Source organism: Physcomitrium patens, chromosome 4 (genome assembly GCF_059467195.1).
Source record: "Physcomitrium patens ecotype Gransden chromosome 4, ASM5946719v1, whole genome shotgun sequence".
NCBI classification, from domain to species: Eukaryota; Viridiplantae; Streptophyta; class Bryopsida; order Funariales; family Funariaceae; genus Physcomitrium; species Physcomitrium patens.
In genome coordinates this window covers 8,914,233-8,936,968 of record NC_143413.1, presented here as the reverse complement: position 1 = coordinate 8,936,968, position 22,736 = coordinate 8,914,233, and the positions used below count along the sequence as shown (strand labels likewise).

Here is a 22,736-nt window from a genome sequence, read left to right as displayed (position 1 = left end):
GATTACCAAGTGATTGAAATCATGGTTTAAAAGAATTAAATATAACTACATTTCTGAGTTACAAGTATATATATGTATATATAATTTCATTCAGACATGTGATGCTGACAATCTTGGAAACATCGAAGAGTTCACGAGCCTACACATAGACTTCACCAACGGAGTGATCTCATCCGATGATGCGGGACAAACAGCACCGATCTTCTGCATCCAGATCCGGAATTGCAAGTAGCTTATATGGAATTTGCGCTTCCCTTTGGAATGTAGATGGTGCTGCCTCGGGTGTGACGAGAACCTTTGCGGTCAGAACTGGACAAAATCCAGGCTCATGTCAGTCGAAGTCTAACACCGCAGAGGCTCTGATCCTATGGCTCCCTCTCCCCACACCTCTCAAGTTCTCAACTACGCTGGTCTATCTGCACGGGTCTCTGACGCTGTCAGTCCACTGCTGCTGGAATACGAAGTAGCTGTAAGCTCACATCCTACGACGATCGTTACCTGCCGCCACCTGCACCAAAAGCTGAGTATGTGTCTGCATGAAATCGACATGATTCACATATCAAAGATGAGATTAGTTGGCTTTTTCAATGCAACTCTCTCCTCAACTCTGGAAATGGTTCCACTAATTGCAGCTCACTTGCCCCGGCGCTTACCAGTACCGCAGACCAGTCACCTACCTAGTATTTGTGTTAAATGCAGCCTGACGTTTCACCCAGGGCCCCTCCCTGACTCACCTCGCCTTAGGCCTGGGATCTCTGTGATTATCAACGCTGCGTGGTGTGCAATCACTGTTTGTTTTCTGTTTTTGTTTGTTTTTTTAAAATAAAATAAAATAAAATAAACAAATAGAGTTTATTTCTCTATTGCAGAAAGGTTAGAGTACAAGGTCCCAACCCTGTCCGGTCAGGGTAGTAAATTACGGCTAGCTATTTACACTAAAGATACTTCTGGGCCAACTGGGTTTCCACATTAGTTTGGACTGTTGCCACGTCCCTTGGACCTGGCTTGTGCACCATTGCTGTCTAAACCTTTGTAAATGCGCTGTCACTTGTAGGGGTCTGTGCTTGATGAGAAGTGTTTTGAGCCACGCATTCCAACCATAGTTGCAGAGTTGCAACCAAAATTTCTAAAACAATTGTTATTCTCTCTAGTAGACATCATTGAACATTGTCATGTGATAAGACAACTATATAATGAAAAATAAAAATATGGATGTTATTATAGAAGAGCCTAGTAAAAAGATGTAGTAGAAAAATAAGGATAAATGATAGAAAGGTAGTAAAAAATTGTCTTAATGTTGCCTTTTATAGAAGGGACTTTTATTTACTTTGTTGAGGCATAAATGAGCCAAATCAAAGTAAATGAGATAAAATATTGATATAGGTATGTTTAGAAGAGAATTAGCAATAGATTAAAGCAAAAATTACCTCAAATTATCAAAACTTTATACTTAAAGAGAACCACTTGTCAACTTGGATTGAAATCAAATCTTGAGGCATAAAACTATATACTTACAATAACTCCATGATTCTTTTGTAAATCAAAGAGTAGAATTTTAGAAAAGACTTAACAAGGTTTCTTTAAGCATTGATTTTGAGTAATTTGAGTTTGTAATGATTTTGTAATGATTTTGTAAGAGCTTTGCAAAGTCATAAGTGTTTTCAGTGAATCTAATTTAATAAAGTAAAAAAATAGTTTACATTTAAGAAAATTTTATGAGATTAATAGTAGATCTATAGGTGATAATTTGTAGATTTGTGTTTATAATTGTTCTTATTATATGCTATAAATTTGAGCATGATCAAATAGTTAGATTGAAAGTTATTGAAGTTTAAGTGGATTGGTATTTCAAAAATAGAATTTTGAAGGTTAACAAGGGTTTCTAAAATCTTTAGCAATCTGCTAATTTGATTGAGGTGAAATGTATGTAGATAATAAACCTCATTTTTAATATTTAGGTAAATTTTGACAGATATTTAATAATGGAATAAAGAGATTTTGGCTTGAGAAGATTGGCATCAAGATTAGCAAAGAAGGCATACCAACATCCAAGCAGGTTTTAGAATTTATCTTCTATTTAGTAAGTTTGATCTCTTTAAAAATATTTGTGATTGTTGCTAGCTTAGTTGTTGAAGCGCGTGCAAAATTCAAGTTGAAATCAATGATTTTATTATTAATTATAGAAGTTTTAATTTGCAACAAAGTTTATTAAAAATTTATTTAAAATTTAGGATATGTTTAGGATTTAGAATTTTATTAGGATTTGCCTAAGATTTTATTAGGATTTGTCTAAAATTGAATAAAATTTGCTTAAGATTTGATTAAAGTTTATCTAGGATTTGATTAGGATTTGATTAGGATTTGTATAGGATTTTTTAAAAATTTGATTAAGATTTTTTTAGGTTTTGACTAAGATTTGTCAATGATTTTTTAAAGATTTTTCTAAGATTTGATGAGATTTTATCTAGAATTGATTAGGATTCAATTAAAATTTATTTAAGTTTTTTATATTTTTTTATAATTTAATTAGAAATTTTAATTAGACTTGATTAATATTTGATTATATTTGTTAAGCTTTAGTTTTAATTTATATATGATTTTATTAGAGCTATTAGGACTTGTAGTTGAAATTTTCTTTTACCTTCTACAACCATATGCACAGCGCATTTTTAAGCAAGACTTCACATAATATGACAACACAGTATTATTTTGCTCTACTTATAAAGCCTACATTTTGATCCTTCAAATCAACAACCAAATGCAACTAATCTTTTTAAATCTCCTAAAAACTATATAGACAATGATACAATATAACCATAATAATAAGAATTAGATGAATTGTTGGTCTCAACCATGATCATTCTTGAGATCAATTGATTGACTAAAGTGCCTATGGCACTAGTTGTTCTCTTATCTTTTGTCATTAATAATCCTTCTTTGTTATTCTTTAGTTACTACAAAGGAGGTGAGTAGTTTGATAATGTGGAACATCCTTTGCAATGCTTTAATTGTAAAATTATACTCCAAAAAATTGTAAAGTATCATCTTTTTAATTTCTAATAAATAAACTAAAAAATATTGATCAATATTATTTTTTGACTTGCCGTTTCATGTATTTACAACTCATATGTAATGCCAAATCAACCACATGAGGTCTGCTTCTTTTTTAGCCTATTCTACATATTAGTCCTTTTCAACTTAAAACAAGATGATAGAAATCCTTCTCACCTATGGATTATTACTTTAAAGATAGTGTATTTTTTTTGGAAGAGAGATTAGTCCATTTTGGCCATATATTATATGAAAAATATTTAATTCAACCAATGAAATAGCTTGAGATCTTACATTAGATGATTAATTCTTTTATAATATAATTATAGTATTTTTTCTATTATTTCTTTGTGACCATAATTATGCACATGTGTTTTGGTAGGCTAGTAACATACATTGTTCTTAGACTTCATTCTTTCGCCATCCTATACTTTGTTTATTGTTGATCTAATATAGTTTCTAAAATATTGTTGTTATTTCTAGGAATCTTATACGTAGAAACTTATAGAGATACCTAGAACTTGCTCTGTCATAAGTCAGCACAAAATTCTACTACAGACTATCACACCACTATGGATGTTACTGAGGCTTCTTTTGTATATGAATTCATCCACTCTCCTACTTAGAATTCATCATTAGGAATATATAGATATTGTTGCCAATGATTTTTAATTGTAGATCTTAAGGCTATTCATGCCCTTTTTTATGATTTAGGAAGGTGTATCTTCTTTTATTCATTATAAATTCTATAAAGTTATTATTATCTATAAGTCTATATATTTCTTTACACCTTTTTGTATAGTTCTACAACTTATGATTTGAAAAAACCTAGACCAAAGTTATTAACATTAGGTTGATATCAAATGCTACAATTTATCTATTCTTTATGGCAAGATAAAAGAAGGTAAGTTACTTCAAGGAGTTCTTTCCATGCTAATCCTATCCTATTCTACACTTTTAAATCTTTCTTATTTTGATGGTTTAAATTGATGAAGAACTCAAGGCTAGGTTGTCATTTACATCTTGTATCCAGTTGAATCTGAATAAGGTGATGTCATAGTAATAAATGTAAGTTGGAATTATAAGATTCCAATACTTTGATTATCCATTTGACAAACAAGACCACAACCACATCTAAATGATTGATGAAGCTAATTCTTCAATTGTTTAATGGTTGATACCATTATAGACATGTCACCTTAGCACATACTCTATACATACATCTTCTTGTTAGGTAGTCATTTAAAGATGCCTTGATGTTTGTAATATCCTATTTTTTTATTTTTTTATAGTGAAATTTTTTAAAAGAATCTATTCACTATTATTTCTTTTTTAGTAGAATTGATCTTTGTTGAATCTTACTTGACAAATGTATATTGGACTATTATTTGCTATCAATGGATTATGAGAAATTGATTCATTTTATTAGTTTCAACTTTTCTTTCATTTTAACTATAAAATTGAGTACTCCTGCTACTATGAGAAATAGATAGGATGCCAACAAACATGCTTATTTTATTCTTCTTTTTATTTTAAATAAATTAGATAGTGATTTATTAATCTTCATATTAGTCTTTTCATCCTTCAATAATAACCCCACCATGTTATTGAATTTCCTAGGTAGATCCATTATTTCTATAGAGAGATATAAGAAGTCTCATTCTAGCTCAATTGTTTAAGAGCTATAAAATCTCTGTAAACAATTGATAATGCTTTTACAGAGATTTTATAGCTCATATTAAGGATGGTGATTAATTTCTAATTTTATAAGTCATATTTCATTCCTCTCTTATGAATCAATGCAATTAAGTCTTATAGGAGATAGCCTTTTACTCTACTTCTTTCCAACATAGTTAAAAATTCTCAACCAATTAAATTTCAAAAATCATCATAAAAATCCAAAATTATTCCATTAAATCCAAAAGATTTTTCATTATTCATTTCTTGTTATATCTTTGATAATTTTAAAAGAATTAAGGATCTCCTAAAAAGCTCAATTTTTCTTCAGGAAATTTTAATTAATATGCTACTATTGCTTAATACTTTAGTGCCTTCATGGTAGGGATATTAATTTAAGCCTTATATAACATACTATAAAATGAATGATAAATATGTGCCATAACTTTTGAAAAAGAATAGGACTAATTTTATTCATCCATGAATTTTTTTAATGTGTATTATAGCCATCTGCTTTTTGTGAGCATAACAAAGATCATAGATATATTGATTCATAGTTATTTGCTACTTCGATTGGGTGCAAATCCATTGGCTTTTCATTTTCTTTGTTTCAATATGTTGCACTCAATCCATATATTCAATAAGCTGGTCCTACCGGAGTTGGTTCCTTAGATCCTTTTAGAGATCCACAACCACCACAATAAGGAAGCAGTTTAGGGAATCCTCCTCTCTGTGTCATTTGACTACTTTCTAAATACAAAATTTTAGTAATATTTTATAAAACACATGAGCTTGTCAAAGAATAATAATAAAGAATGAACCTACCATATTGACTTAAATTGTGATTGTACTTTTGCTTCAAATAAGTACTATGCACTCATAACATAAATTAACTTCTATCGCATCTTAAATAGTAGTTTGACTCAATAAAATATAACAAGATATGTGCAATCTTTCAAAATAATATAATTCATTGATGTAAAGAGAATGCCATAGAATGCAAATGCGTAGGTACCATCAAAATACACCATGGATCACAAATTGTTCCTACATTTGCTATTCGAGTTAAATTGCACTCACTATGACTTTGAATAGTTGTCATCTACTTACAAGGATATCATACATAAGTTAAACATTCTTCTTTCAACTTTAGAGATAATTTTGCCATATACATTGGATTTGTCCCATATTCTTTCTATAAATTCTAATCATTCGATAATATCAATTCACACTCCAAATCAACAGTAGTTGATAATTTGTTCTACAAATAACATTATTCTCACAGTATGTACGAAGCATAGATATTGAGTACACAAATGTAATATGTTGAGATTTTTTGAAGACAAATATACTATGTTGTTGTATAATATAAAGTCTACCTTGAAAATATGTTGGATACTTGGCTCATGAAGATAAAAGAAAATTGCAACAATAAGTTGTAATAATTCTAATAGAATTATATATTAATTACAATTTTAAGCTTAAAAAACATAATCAAATATTGATAAAGTCTAATTAAATTTTTTAATAAATTATAAAAGAAATACAAAAAAACTTAAGTAAATTCTAATTAAATCTTAATCAAATTTTATACAAATCTTAGACAAATCCTAATCAAATCTTAAACAAATCCTAATCAAATCCTAAACAAATTTTAATCAAATCTTAATCAAATTATAGACAAATTCTAGATAAATTCTAAATAAATACTAATCAAATCCTAAACAAATCCTAATCAAAGTCTAGACAAATCTTAATCAATTCCTAAACAAATAATAATAAAAATCTAAATTTTAAATTTTGCACATACTTCAATAAGTAAGCTAACAATAATCACAAATATTTTTAAAAATATCAAACTTACCAAATAGAAGATAAATCCTAAAATCCACTCAGGTATTAGCTAGCCTCTTATTCCAATCTTAATATTGATGTTTTCAACCAAAATCTCTTAATTCTACCATTAAATACCTCTTAAAATTCTCACACATGTTGAAAAATCAAGTCTACTACTTATATACATAAATTTCATCCCAATACAATTAGCAAATTGCTAAAGATTTTAGAGACCCTCATTGATCTTCAAAATTCTATTTTTGAAACTTCAATCTACTTGAACTTCAATAATCTTCAATCTAATCATTTGATCATACTCAAATTTATAACATATAATAAAAAAAACCATAATCATAAATCTAAAAAATTTTATTTTTTGATCTATTACCAAACTCACAAAATTCTTCCAAATATAAATCCTTTATTGATTTTATAAAATCAAATTCATTGAAAACAACCTTGACTTTGAAAAGTTCTTATAAAGTCATTATAAACTGAAATTGTTTAGAATCAATGCTCTTTCCAAGCATAAGTAGCCTATGGATTCTACAAAATGTGTAATACAAAGAAAGTTCTATATTCTAATTCTTCCACTATTTATTCATTCTTTGTCCTTAGAGTGGGTATATGCCACATCCGCTTCTTCGCCAAAGAACAAGGCTCTTAGCCATATTTGATCTTTTATTGTTTCAAACTTAAGTCCCTGAATTTATATTCTTGAATACAAAATATTTCTAATTTTGATATGTAGTGTCAATAGTAATTGCATGCTATAACTATCTTACCAAGGTCATTGAAGCCTTAGATATTATGAGTTAATACCAAAATCTTCATATTTTGAGTTGAAAGATAAGTAAATATTGATCTCAAAGATCACCTATATTCCTTGTCAAAGAGCACTTCGCTACCTTCTTTGATGCATTAGGTAGAGCAAATGGTGATGATGCAATTGATTTAGTTTTTTATTATATTTCTTCATCATTTTGCTAGACAATCAATTTTGAAATGATAGATTCATCGTTTCTATATATAGTCCTTATCTCTATAACCACTTCTTGAAGAAAGAGGTTAAATAAGCAGTGATCTTGTATTTAATTCTTTGTGGGACTCAAGTAGAAATGCCAAAAGATTGGATCATTCCTTCTAATTAAATCTCATTAGTTTCTTAGTAGATCAATTGAAAGTTCTCAAACATCCCCTTGTAAGCTTCTTCAATGGAATCCTTTAGAAACCAAGCACAAGACGAGGCCTTTGTTGAATTCAATCTTGACTCAAATAGCTTTAAATCAAAGGTCAAAGTCAAGGTTTATATTGGCTCTCCTAGTCTTTTATCTCTCTATTGACTTCTTCTTACATCTTCTTATTAGGAAGCATTTGAGTTCCATTCTATTTGAGATGATTCAATATGATTGATTTTTTTTAGTAATTAAGTTATCTTGGAATGAATTAGAATATACTTACTTTATTTATTTGTATATTTTACTATTGCTTAGAGAGTGAAGAGATTGACCTCATGCCTTCTCTTTTTAGATCATATTGCTAATCAATCCAAGACTTCTAATACTTGATTCTCTAAGATTGCATATCTTGTGATGAATGATTGACATTCTTTTTTGGAATTTTGTCAGTATTTTGTCTTCTTTCAACCATTCATTGTGACCTTCATTGAGTTCATTAACATCTAAAAGCTCACTTGTATTAGAAGAAGACTCCCACCCTCAACTCTCTATACTCTATCATGTAGCCCACTTCAAACTTTGTTGATGGGGATTACTCACCCACATTCTATCTCCCCTTTTGTTTTGTTTCCTAATTTATTCTACTCTACCTTCTTTCATTGGGCTTCTTAGGCTAGCCATTGACCTCAAAATGGGGGTTTCAATTGGAGGCGCCTCCACATCTAATAAAAGGGAAGGATGGCAAATGGTCTCTTCATATATTGTTGGATTGTTTTCTTTGGGTTGTGGAGACATTCCTTTTGATTGGATTGGGTGGTTTGTGAATAGATTTCTCTTCTTTTAAGCCACCGATATCTCATGGCATCAAGTGTACTAGCTTGTGTTACATTTATTTACGAAGTGCGAGATGGAAAGACAATGTCTGCACTAAATTGGTAAATTATCTTAATCAACCTGAATGTATGTGGTGCTCTTTGTCATTGGATTGAAAGCACCAATTGACAAAGTGTACAAACTGTCATTCATAAGGGCTATGCAGGATTTTTGATTCTCTCCTTCACAAATACCTTTGTCTCTCTCCAAAACAGTTCCCAGATTATGTGCTAGGTCCCTCACATTGCTAACCAGTTCATCTGGGTCAGCCTTTAGAGTTATCCATGTAGGCATTTTCATGCCTATGGGTCATCTTGGGTTGAACCCTGCCATCCAAGGCTGAAAAATACAAGGTCCTCACTGTGCAATGTGTGGGGTCATCACAAGGACTTTTGCAAGGATATCTTGTCTTTGCTCACCACTTGAAAGAAACCAAACCCTAAATCACGGCCCAGTTTCACTTCTTCTTTGACCTCATTTTGTAGCTGGTTAATCCACGCTTGCATGACCTTAGTGCCCTTTTTTCTTTTTGGACTGTTTTCCAGTCACTGTTTTCTCCACACAGACATTGCCACAATTCAGGTTTTCTTTCGTCCTCGGTTCTGCAATGCTCAACACCGTGCACTGCCGAGATTCATCGATGCACGGATTCTAGTAGAAGAAGTGAAGGCGCTGAGTGGCAGTGAATATGGTGACCACCCGATGAGAGACTGTGAGCGTTGTTGTGTTGAGGAATCATGATGCTGCATCCAGCTGAGCTTAAGCTACTAGTGGGTCGTGTCATGATCCCTCTGGAGATATCCACAACGATCCTGGCAGCGTCAAGTGAGAGGTCCAGGCGACACAGATTCAGGGCTAATGATTACATACGGTCCCTGCACAATACAGCCTGCGACTGCACTGCCCATGTTTATGCTCCTACCTGTCAAGCCCCACTATGATTCTACAGTACCAAACGACGATAGTGGGGTTTATGAATCATACACGCTTCACAATGAAAGCCTTGCAAACCTCGCATACACAGAAATAGAAATAAGTTGAAAAATATTATATATATATATATATATATAGTATTTCTTGTTATTAGTAAAACCTAAACAAACAAATGTTGCATTGCTGACATAGTTCAAACCAATAGCAGCTATCTTCTGGGGTCTAGTTTCAGCTAGCTTTGTCAGGATGAAGAGCTGAGGGGTAGATTCTACGAGAAGTCCAGGGGTTGTCTATCATCCCAGTCCTTCGGCGCTAGAAATTAAATAACGTTTCTAATTGACTTTCAACGTGGTTGTTTCCAACTAGAATTTGGTTGTAAGGGAAAGAAAAAACATTCTCGAAAAACGTCGGCGCGGAATACAGGCTACCATTACGACCAAGCTAGATGCCGCAGAGATCATTCCATGATCTGGCCTAAGATTAGTTATGACCTGAACCACATCTCATTAGGACCACGTTTCGCACTACTTAATGGCCCCCTGAGCGCATTAACTCCCGATGCTTTACGTGTTTTAAGTAACTGATTCAGCCTCCAGGCGCAGTGAGGGTCGTTATTACTGTTGCCATAGGATATACTACTGCAGCGACGGAAGGTTTGAATCAATGCTCAGTGGTTTCCATTGCCATGACTCGCCACTCCCGGAAGCAGCATAACTCCCTCTTCTGTCTTATGGCTTTTATGTGTCACTATTGATTCCGAGGCATCCTGGATCTGATGCTTGACGCTTCACCGTCTACATTCTCAAAGACCAGGGAGAAGAAGTAGAAGAAGAATTCGACGACTACGACGAGTCGCTCGAGTTTCAGCAAAGCCCTAGTTAGGGTTACAGCCACGCCTCATCCAGAAAGGTCTTGGGGGCTCCGTTCACACTACGTCAAACTTGTATAATTTCTTTCGTGATTTGAGTTTCAACTTCCTTGCATTGAAGAAGTGAGCCACTGGTGATATAAAGTCCTTATATTGAGGCCCCAAAGATATCAGTGCGGTTGATAACATTCGTTTGTGGGATTTTATCCCGTTAATCTTATCAGTATTGTTGGAACTTAGTTATATAGTTTTGTTACTAAATTTAGGGAAAAGTTCTAGTTCGCTTTTGTAATTTTTTTTATGAGTATTTTTTTGTTGCAATGAATGGATGTGATTTTTAAAAGACAGTCTTAGTAACTATTTAAAGTAGATCTTGGTTTATTGATTTAAAAGTTCAATACCAGGAATATTAGTTTTGTTCAATAAATCATCCTTATATATATATATATATATATATATAAACTACAGTGAAAGCATGTGGGTTTTTAACATTAGATTTGTCCTTCATTGAGTTTTTGATGAAATATATATATATATATATATATATATATATATTATAATTTATATTCTAATTTATGAAATCCTAAAAAAAGAGTCTCTTTACACATGATTCAATTTTTTAAAAAAAAAAAAACATTTTTTCAATAGAAAGAATGCTGAATCAAATAAAAATTCCGCCCTATAACCTACTCAACAAAACATCATGTGGTGTAAAAAGCTAAGTTAGTACTTTTCAAATAATTCATCACTCTTTTCTTTTTAATGTCCACTTTTATGATTTTCTCTTCACCACTAAAACATCTTTCAATTTTCTTTTTTCCAAAAAATTATATCAATAAATCAAACAATACACATAGGGAAATTTTCATACATTGTAACAGTTCTACCAACTTTTGTACACAAACATGATGTAATTGATCAATACCAAAGTATTAACACAAATCAGAAGACAAAATTATGTATGTACATTCATAAGAATGTATATATATATATATATATATATTTATCTCTGTAATCACCAATGATTCACATTCCATATGAACAGAATCAAAATGGAAATAATTGTACCATCTTTTGTTTTCTTTTAAACAGAGAAAAAGAAGAAAAAAGTATTAAAAGGAAGCTAAAAAACCAATCTCATGTACCAGAGTTTAATGAAGTGGAGAGTAGGTATCAAACTCAAAGCCATTCTTATTCCATTGTTTCCTTTGTTTTTTCTTTGTGCACGTTTCTCATCGTTGTTTTTGTGAGTGGGGGGGGGGGGGGGCATCCATATTCCCAACAAGGTATATGATTCATCTATGGTCAAAGTTCCCAACACATGCTCATGGGATGGGAACAAGGCAAATTGACCCCGACTCCCTCTCCTGTATCTACTACTACATCTAGTAGTGAGGGGGCTCTTTCTTTGTTGTGTTCTGGTGGCTCTCTCTTGTAATGTAGTGGAAGTGTGGTTCTTGCAAGGGGTGGCCCAGTGCATAGCTAACTCCAAGTTAGGGTGCAGGCCATGACATTCCTTGGGTTTAGGGATCTTCCAAAGTCCATCATCCTGAGGGTGGGCTGAGGGCCCCCTCCCACTCCCCCCTAACTCCTTTTTTGCAAGCTTTGTTTTTGTGGGTTTTTTATTTTATTTTTTGTTTGTGAGCTGAGTACTTGTGTGTGCGTGTGTTTCTCAAGCCTTGGCATGAGCCCTTCTTTTTTGGAGGATCCTTCAACTTCTTCCTTTCACCACACCATGTGGCTGCCTCTCTCTTCAAAATCCCTCTCTGCCTGGCTGGACTGCACTGCAGCTGGCCGTGATCAGTACCAAAAGGCCTCCAAAAAGGGAACAGAGAAGCTTTGAGAGGAGTTTAAAAACTAATAAAAGAATCAAAAAATTGCGTGGCCTTTACTCTTGGAAGTGTTAGCAACATCAACCTTTGTTCCATATAGATATATATATATATATATATATATATGTTCAATTTGTGTGTGTGTGTGCTGATGATTTCAACAACAAACTGAGACAAGATGTTCAAAGGCTTACAAGAGTGGGGGCAACAAGGGACCCATCTCTCCACCTCAGCACCAGTGTCTGCATGCCCCCATTTACTCTTCTGCTTCATCTCCTTCTTACAAGTGTCTTCATCATGCCAGATGTACACCCACACTCCTCACATTCTATTAATGATATTAATAATATTATTATTATCTAAAAGAATACGTAATGATGAATATATGAGCACTTCAAACGTCAACTTCGGAGTAGGGCTGTGTCACCGCATAGTGAGTGACAGCAGCAGCAGCTTCCACCTCCTCTTCTCTCTCTCTCTCTCTCTCTCTCACGAAGTAACAAATACTAGCATCCAAAACCCTAAATTCAGAAGATAGGGTTTGGGGTTTTAAGCTAGTCGATGATGGGACAGAGAGAGAGCGAAAGACGGTACTCGAAAGAAGCCACCCCCACCCCACCCCCACCCCGGGTCCCATTGATTGAGGGTGGGGGGGGGGAGTCACCCACGTACAAACAATGACAAACCTAATGATGGGCCCTCTTCAACCCCACTACACACAAAATAACGGGCCCCGCCCTGCCCATTGACCGACCCCCCTGCCCTTCCCCTTTTTCTCCTCCACGCCAGGACAAGGTCAATGCGCGTCCCCGCTGGGGGTCAAACCCAGCCCGAAATTAGTCAAAACTCGGATGAATGGATTAAAGGATGAATAATTGTATTAATGAATGAATGGTATATATATATATATATATATATATACAGATATCTACTACGTTTTTTTCTGTTGTGCCTCTGGTCGTCGCGGTGGGGGGGGGATGAATTGCGTGGACCTTGTGAAGGCAGCTAGGCAGATGCGGATGAATAAGTGGATGGATGTGGGCAGTGTTCGTTCGTTACCCCGACATCCATCCATGCAGAGGTTAGGGGTCAACCCCGAAGGGCGGGAGTCAAAGGGGCGTAGTGGTGGATGGAAACATCATTATCCTTCCTAGAAGTAGACTGGCGGAGTTTCTTACTTTTATTTATAAAGGAAAAGGCAAAAAGGAAAAGGTACCATGGAATAATGTTCGTGTGCTCAAAGTGGGAGCCTACCGGAAGATGCTCCCCCCCCCATCCCAGTTTTAAAGGAAAAAAAGGAAGTTTTGAGGTGTGGGGGAATAAGAAAAAGAAAAAGAGAATATGATCTCCATTTGGGGCTCTATAATCATAACCAACATCAATCACAACCATGGTTAGTTATTTACCCATATGCTTTGATTTTACTATAAGTATTTTCAAAACACACACACATGTCCATTCATTTACGCAAGTATTATTTATTTAGTGATTAAATCATTGGAATGATTATATTTACATAAAATGTAACATAACATCATTACTACAACCAAACCAACTTTTCACTCCAAATTATGTTATTCTACTCTATTTTTGTATTTGTATTGTAATTTTCTTTAAATTATTATTATTTTTTTAATCTAAATTTACATAGAGTTATGAGTGTGTGTATTTCTTATGTAAAACAACTCAAGAGGGATAAACCAAAGGAGATAAAAAAAAATCATCTCTAATTGGTTGTATATTTCATTGTTTTCAACAAAAGTGAAGTAACAACTCAACTTTTGTTCAATTAGAGATCAAAATTTGCATGTGTGTTACAACAAATTGTCAAGAGTAGCACTACAAGATCACTAAGCGTGGAGCTTGAAAGCTCCCAATCATAATTTTTGATAAATATTTTTTGTGGCCAAAGGCAAAAGTTTCCACTAGTCTATAATAAAACTTATTACATGTTTTTGTTTACATCAGATGTTTACAACTTATTGCATTTATAAATATAGAAAATACACAAAATATATCAATTTTATATTTAGAAATCATTCAAAAAATATTTAAAAGTAATCATTTTGAGAGATAGAGTCATATCCATTTAAAATTTACTTGAATTAAATGAAAATAAATTTTATTTTGTTTATAAAAATAAATAAAATAAAATTGAGGCCTTGCTTTTTCAATGAATGTTATAGTGATAAATATCAATTTTTGAAATGTTTGAATACATTTCTCTTGTATATTGTGTCAAAAAAATGTTCAAATAAGGATTATATTTGATTTGGATATAAAATAAAATGCAACATCTGATTGGAATATTTATTTAAAACATTTGTACATTGGTTAAAATTCTTGTAAAAATGAAGGAGATGAACTATGATGTCAATGAAAATAGATTTGGCTGGGTCAAATTCGAACGAAAGATGAGTTTACATAAAAGCTTTTGATTGTGATGAAATCAAGAAACATAGCTAAAAGTTGATAGAAGGAGGAAAAAAATAAAACGAAATAAAATGAAAATAAAAAGAAGAAGAAAAAATGTATCCAAAGTTTTATTTTTTAGGACCACAAAAAATATTTTTATTTGAATTATGTCTTAAAAAATTCCTGAATATAAATACAAGTTGTTTAATTGAAAGTTTGGCCTGATTGCAAAAGTCCTTATCAATTGATACATCTCATTGTAACTATCACATTGTTCTTACAAGGATGACTATGACTACAACAATCATTTTTCACAAACTCAAAGCATTTATTTCCTTACTTTACAATTCTAAAATGCCCAATTATTTTTTCATATTTAGAAAGCAATAAATTAAAAAAAAAATTAAAAAAAAAAAAATCAAGAACTTGAGTCGAAGTCTGCCAAACACCACATCACAATGATACCACAACAACAATAGACTTGATTCTAATAGAGATTAAGCAGGTTGAATGTAAAGGTTGGAAATAGAAATTGGTTTTTTTTTTTTTTTTTTTTTTTTTTTTTCACTTTATTTACTTTTTTCTTTACTGCGTGAATTATAATGAAATTATAAGAACCTTTCTGTACTGCATTGAAGCAGTTGCTGTACAATATTTGAACTATAAGTCTTTTTTTTTTTTTTTTTTTTTTTTTTTTTGTTTCATTTTAAAACGTCATTACTAATAAATTCACATTATAATGGATTTTAAACGATTCTGTAATTTTATATGCCCGTTTCAAACTTGCAGCAAAAAACTTGTTTTTGTATATTTTCAAATAGGAAATAATAATAGTAATAATAACAGTGATAAGAAACTTAATTGTTTGAACTATTTTGTGAATATAAAACCACATTTATAGTTTTGTGTATTGCAACTTTTTCTTGAATAAGGTTTTTTGACACATTAATTAACTAAAAAAGAAAAAAGAAAAAAGAAAGAGGAAACACTCAAAAGAAATCTGCATGCATTCTTCATTTGTATGCTTTTGTAAAAGAACTCATGGGATTTAAAGGCTCAATAATAGAACGTACAATGATGTGAAATATGGCTTCCAAATTTTTTTTACAGAAAGTTGACTTTTCTTTTTATCTCTGTTTCATTCACATAACATTTTTGTTGCCATTTTTCACAGATACACACCATCCATGGACTTTAGCAGAATTGAACATTCCTATTCAAACTCTTCTTTGGATGAATGAAAATTCATTCATTTTCTTCATATAGTTGTTTAGTTGTTTATTTTATATGGTTATTGATGCCATATTTTGTGTGGTCTTTATTAAAGATAGTTATGTGTTATTTTCATTGCATATAGTATGATTTAATTTAGTCTTAAGTTTTAATTTAATTATATAATATATGAATATAAAAAGAAAAAAATATCATATATATACCCCTCAAATATATTAAAATATTAAGAATATCCATATATTCTTGATAATAGCAAATATATCCTTCTTGGTGATAAGTTATCAAGATTGATCAATAAAATTTAGTTTAAGAGAAGATAGAGTGTATTGCCACCAATTCTTTGTAAAGTATTTCAAAGCTATTGTAGAGTGCCAAGATTGAAGTAATACTTTAGAATGAAAGCATAGGGGTCCATGAACACTTACCACAAGGGTCAAGCACCCATTTGACACTATTGGTCAAAGTTGAAACATCAAGACTTGCAAACAACAGCAATACAATTTCTTTACCAAAATTGAGTGCCCTATTTTAAAGTGATCCCTTTTAAAAGCCTTATTGTTGCTCACATCAATTGTAATTGCAAATGGCTTCCTTGTTAAGGCTAATAAGCAATTATTATCATTGCAATGGAGAGCTACAAATGATACCTAAGATCTAAGGACTAGGCTCCTAACTATGGTCTATCCCACAACCATTGAAAATATACTTCTCATCTTTGCATCCAAAAAGTCTTCCAATTGAGCCACAACAACTATGATAAACCATCTTCTCCAAACCACTACATGTACTACAAGTCATATTATTATTAGACCACTTTGTCTATATGTACAACACTCTATAAGATATATTACATATTAGACACTTCTTTCTACCAATCATTGATTTTTGATCTTTAGATTCCAAGATGGACTTCACCAACTACATGCTACCAACAAGCAAAGTGCTTTATACCATTTAGATCATTACTCCTATCTTGCAACTTGTGATTCCAATTAGAAATTCAAAAAAAAAAATTGGTCTTCTCACTTCCTTGGGATGGTTGTTCCTATTAATTTCACCTCAAATCAAATACTTTATAGTATTTGTGAATTACAGTAAGTACTCTAAGCTTTTGTCACAAATTCTTTCTACCTCAAGTTTCTTCAAAAAATGTAAGTGTTTTCCTAAAAATTACTACCAGCTTGCATCCTCAAAATTTATGATGCAAGATGTGGTCTGCAAATTGTCAAAAGCAAATGTAGCAATTTTTTTGTAATTCTTAAAAAAACTAAAAAGAAGCATGGCAATATCTATACAACTTGCAATCTTAGCTCAAATGACAACTAAACAAAGAATGTTGGTTATAACTTATCACCAATAATAGTACATTTGCTATTATGACAAATTTAATAAATATATTTGCTATTATCAAGAATTGAGAGATATTCTTGATATTTGATAATATTTGAGGGATATAAATGATATTATATATATAAATATATATATATGATTATTTTATTTATTTTTTGGTGTCTCCATATAATTTCTTTGACACTCTTTCTATATATATATATATATATATATAATTGTATACACACTATTTTTTATAATGCAAAGAATAAAATGTACATGCACTCAAACATATTTCAAGCTTCATTTTTTGGATGGAAATAAAACCCTTTATCTCTTCATGTGGTAATTGGACAATTGTAATATGATCCCATAAGAGTCCAAGTATAAAAGAAATACTCAAAAATATTTATTGTAACATTGATGGTATTACTGTTTACTAAAACTTTTGATACTGCATGCCTACATACAAATATTATTCAATGATATAAAACATTAATTAGCATGAAATATTTTTTGAAATTATTTAATCAAAAATTCTATTGGAATAAAAATTTATGTTCACATGATACAAATGAAAGTTGGTGTGCTCACATTGCACCTTTGATATTGTCCATAACTTGTCCTTCTAAGTAGCAATTTCCTTGTCTACAGACTCCAATTGCCTTATTTGTAGTACCTACAATTGGTTAGCAGAGTGTATGTGTGTATATATATAAATAGGATCTAAATCTTATTAGATTCTTAGTTACATAGCTTTTTATTTTTCATTTTTAATCTACTACAATTTTATTTTTATTTATTTTTAAAATTCTTCTAAACCCAATTTCTTTTTTAAAAACAAAAAGTAAATGCCATTGTATGTTTAATTGAAATAGTCATCATGTTTGTGTGTCCAAACAATCTTTACATGATTATCTCTACTTCCAGAGTGGATTAGTCAATAACTTCACCCACACCACATCATATTTTCACTCTCCACAACATTTTGTTCCAAAGAAGCCTCCCATGAGTGTATTACTCAGCAAATCACAAGCATGAATTCAAAACTAAAAGTCACTTTTAACAACATCTAAACAATGGAACTTTAAACTAATATACTCATCACAGTTTCTTTTACAAATGAAGCTTTTCGACATCTAGATGCACTTGCTCACACCATACAAAACTTTTTGTATAAGCTCAATGGGGGTTTGTGAGCATATTTAACACTATTTAAAACTCAATAGAAAGAGGAAGTTCTTCACAAGTTGAAGCTCAAATTGAAACAACTACACAACAAAGAGCAAAGCTTCAAAATTGTGGTGTGAGAGGGGACCACCACACAACCCCTGTAACCCTGCATCTTTGAAAACTATGTCACAATTCTAACAAGCAACAAAGCAACAACACCACACATACATAGAAACACACATTAATTAACAAACTGAGCATGGAATAGGGCTTGCTGGGTGGCATCACCCACAGAGCACAGAAGTAAACAAGGAAGTGGGGCCTAGGATGGGCAGAGCCAAGGCCACTCCACTCCACACAAGGACTGATCTCATGGATGCAAAGAGGTGCAGTAAAGGCAGAAGAAGAAGAAGCAGAAGAAGACGCAGAAAGGAAGAAAGACCATGATGCACAGCATCTGGAAGTGAATCGAAACATGAGGGGAATATATGAGGGGAATTAACGCGGATGGATAAATGACGTCATATCTGAGGGAAAAGGTACAAATATTGAATATAGTATTTTTTTATTGTTGTTATTATTATTTTTATGTAAATAGGATTGGGGGCGAGCCGAGGCGTGTCTCGAAATGCGGGGCTCCTAGTCTAGATCAAGAACTGCAATAACTGAGCGTCCGGACAGAATTTGAGCGACGGGGCGAGGATTCATCAAGAGCTCTTGCAGGCTGCAAGTCAAACAGATCCAGATTTGGATTCAGAAAGAGCGAGAGAGAGAGAGGGAGAGAGTGAGAAAGAGAGGTGGTGCAGTGGGCAGTGTCCAGCGCAGGCGGTGGTTTCATTCGCCTATATAGTGCTGTCGGATCAAACCGGGTTACTATTTTCTTCACCGAGACTTAGATGATATCGTTCTGATCGGGTCCGAGAACGAGGTGAATTCTGAGTCGAGACGTTACCTGTAGTTGTTATTGCAGAGGAGACTGCCTCGGAGTCGGATGCTGTAGGTGTACAGGAAGCTGGCTAGGTGGGTGATAGTGGCCTTAGAGGGGTCGATTCGGCAAGGAGGTTGAAAATTCTCCGTTGGGGTTCGGCCGTGGTGTCAATCCGCGTTGTGGATGCCTAGTAGATAGCTACAGTTGAGTGTCTCAAGCTATTCTAGCATCTTGTTCATAGTGTCTTGGTCTTCTCTGGAGACCAGAGAGTGGTGGAGACTTATTCAGCTAGGTTTTGGTTTCACGCCGGCTGTGCTCCGCGACAGCTTGTAGTCTTTCCGTTCGTTGACGAAGGACTTTGATTCACCGAAAGGTAAACTTAGATAGTTGAGTGCTTCGATATCGGCTTGTGGTCACTGGATCATCTCTAGTGGTAGCTCACTGTAGGCAGTCAGGGAAAGGACTTCAGAGTGCAGTAACCGTCGTCGCAACTTGTCATCACTTTGCTGTGTCTGCTATCGCCTCTTCTTCTTCTTCTTCTTCTTCTGCTTCTTTCTTTTCCTCGGTGTTGCTAAGATGACGAGACTTTCTAAGGCGAGTGAAGACGTTCGGAAAGGAGCATGGGCTGCGGAGGAGGATGAGAAACTCCGCAAGTATGTAGAAACCTACGGGACTGGTCACTGGCGCAGCGTTGGAAAGAAAGCAGGTCTTAGGAGATGTGGGAAGAGCTGTCGTTTGCGTTGGACGAATTATTTGCGGCCTGATATTCGGCATGGGAGTTTCACTCCACAGGAAGAGGATCTCATTGTCAAGCTGCATGCAGCTCATGGAAGCAGGTATCAATTTAGCTGTAGTTTAGAGTTAGGCCGCGAGATATTAGGGCAAGCAGTGGGAGTTCAGCATCCAAACCGTCTGGAGTGCAAGTTTGCTTTTTTTTCTGTTTTTTTGTTCTTTGTTTTATTTTCTTTTAAAAGATCGCTTCAGTTACGAACAAGAGTCTTATGAAGGTGTAATTCTGCTTTGCTGCAGATGGTCTCTCATTGCTGCACAGATGCCAGGTAGAACCGATAATGACATCAAGAATCACTGGAATACTCGGCTGAAGAAAAAGCTGTGTGACATGGGCATAGACCCCGTCACCCACAAGCCCATAGCTGACTTGCTCAGAGACCTTGCTGGAACTATGGGTCAGTCATCTGGAGGAATCAATCAGGTGCGTCTCATCGCACTCTAGCGTGTTTGGGGTATCTATTGGCCTGCAGCACAGTTCAAATTTCCCTTGTTCACTTTTGTTTCTTTTCTGTCGGTGGGGCTAAGGCTTGATCGATCACTTGATTGTGTCAGCAGATAGCTGAAGAAGCCGCACGAAGGTGCTTTCGAGATAACCTTGTGAGCAAAGCAGTGCGAGAGTGCGGGAAGAACGTCAACTCTGCCCCCACGGTGTCCCAGTTCATGAATCAGGCTTTGAATGTTCAGCACACTGAGGAAGTCATGTCCATTCATCTAGAGCTTCATGGCGGCGGCGATCACATGGGCCAGAAAAGCTCCAACAATTCTGGTAACTCTCACAGCATGGACGAGAGCAGTAGCACTGACGAGGCTCCCTCAAGGCGCTCTCTTAGCCCCCCCATTTCCACCAATTTCGATCAGCGAAGAGGCGCAACAGGCACGGTGGTGGAAAGCTCCTGCGGCCAGATTGCGTACCTTTCTTCAACTCAAATGCAGAACGAAGCCAACTTGCAGGCTAGATTCACGGAAGGTGGTGCCACTCCCACAGGTTCTTTCCATGACCCCACCCCAGGATGCACCTCTGTGACCACCACCTCCCTCCAAAGTGCAGGCGCGGACGTTTTTTACCAACGAAAACGTGACCCGACTCTTGTGGGGTCTGGAAAACCCTTCCAGACGAGGACTGAATACAACCGCTGGTTGTCATCCCGAAGCGCTCCTCCACAAGAAGACTTTCTCAATTCCGTGGTACAGTTACCCCTCAGTCGGTTCGGCTCAGAGGTCCAGAACCAGATGGCGGTTCCAAACCACGCCGAGGTTTCCTACATGCAGGGATCCGACGTAACTAGGTCGCAGTCGACCTCCGCAGCTAGTAAATTGGACATCAGGATCAACCTCGGGTTTAACCAGCAGCCGGCATCGTTGCAAGAGAGTTTGAATTTTGGCTACAGAAACTTCAGTAGTCCTTTAATGTCGTCGAACTCAACGGGAAATTCCTTGCTGGACACCAACACGCAGCATGCTTTGTCTGGATACGCTGGACAATTCTCTAGCTCCATTATCACCCCAAGCAACGTGAATATGGCGAGTTTCAACAGCCCCTTAGCTGGGGCGACTGCAGGCTTGCGGCTCCATGAATATGAAGTGCCGAGTCCGAGGATGGTGTTGTGGGACTTTCAGGAGTAGACATTAATTCGCAGCAAATTGGTTAGGTTTCTTGTCGGATAATTTTGGTGAGATGCTTCCCTCAGCAATTGATATGCACATTCTCATGATCTGCTAGGCAGGCTTCGAAAGCTCACTTTGTTAGTTAGGGTAGGAGGAAGCGTCCATGAACACAGGCTGCTAAAATTATCCTGAAACACCATATTTGTTAAATTGGCAGATTCCAAACTGCCAAAATTTGTCACTCACAGGCCTCACACTTCTGAGAAACTTCTCCAAATTTAGACTGATCTAGTTGCGTGGTTCCGCCACAGCTACTAAAATTGGTCAATGCAGTGCATAAAAAGAAAAATAAACACAAAAATTTGATCTCAGCAGTCATTTCTGTTCATGCATGTTCACCCCTATTCTCGGAGTTATGAATGCACTCGGATCCTTCTCCAAATTCATGGAAGTCTTTGTCTGGATTCTTCGCTGGTTCATTTCCTCTTCAAATTGAAGTAAAAGAGAGAAATGATCTCTCATCTTCATCATCTGGGTAGATATCCTCTTTCTTCTCAGAGGGCTTTGTTCTTCTCCACCTAAACCAGCTTGCAGAGTGAAGGAATATGATGATGTCTCACATAAATACAGATTAGATCGATTGATAATCAAACAATCTAGCAAGGAATTTTCAATCCGGGCCTCGGCTCTGCGCTGCTGCTACAGTTGCAGATCATTCCACTTTGTTCACGTCTGCTTGACATGTTCTAAGTTCTAGCTGCATCCACAACCGCACTGGTGGATCGTGGGTGACTCGGGTACCGAAACCCGGGACCTGACACGAGTCTGCCAGCTCCAAACCGAATTATGGTCGTTTCATGAAAATGCTCTCTACTTCGCCACTAATAAAACCACCAATCTGAGAATCCGTTAGTCTCTGATCCAGTCAGACGAAAAGCTTCCCCGTAACTCAACCACTCGTCGCGACTCCCGAGGCCTTGCAACCTATCTCCATAATTGCTACCACATTAAAT

At 34.8% G+C, this 22,736-nt stretch overlaps 1 protein-coding gene across 1 annotated transcript; it reads left to right on the top strand.

Annotated features, from left to right (window-relative positions):
• Nucleotides 1-19,092: 19,092 nt before the first annotated feature.
• On the top strand, nt 19,093-22,094 carry LOC112280911 (uncharacterized). Its single transcript, XM_024516853.3, has 3 exons — nt 19,093-20,162; nt 20,356-20,539; nt 20,674-22,094. The coding sequence occupies exons 1-3, from the start codon at nt 19,903-19,905 to the stop codon at nt 21,739-21,741; spliced, it is 1,512 nt and encodes a 503-aa protein (XP_024372621.1). The 5' UTR covers nt 19,093-19,902; the 3' UTR covers nt 21,742-22,094.
• Nucleotides 22,095-22,736: the final 642 nt, after the last annotated feature.

Coding starts and splice junctions, on each gene's coding strand:
- LOC112280911 (XM_024516853.3), top strand. CDS start 19,903: ATGACGAGACTTTCTAAGGCGAGTGAAGACGTTCGGAAAGGAGCATGG. Junction 20,163..20,355: donor CATGCAGCTCATGGAAGCAG/GTATCAATTTAG, acceptor GCTTTGCTGCAG/ATGGTCTCTCATTGCTGCAC. Junction 20,540..20,673: donor CATCTGGAGGAATCAATCAG/GTGCGTCTCATC, acceptor TTGTGTCAGCAG/ATAGCTGAAGAAGCCGCACG.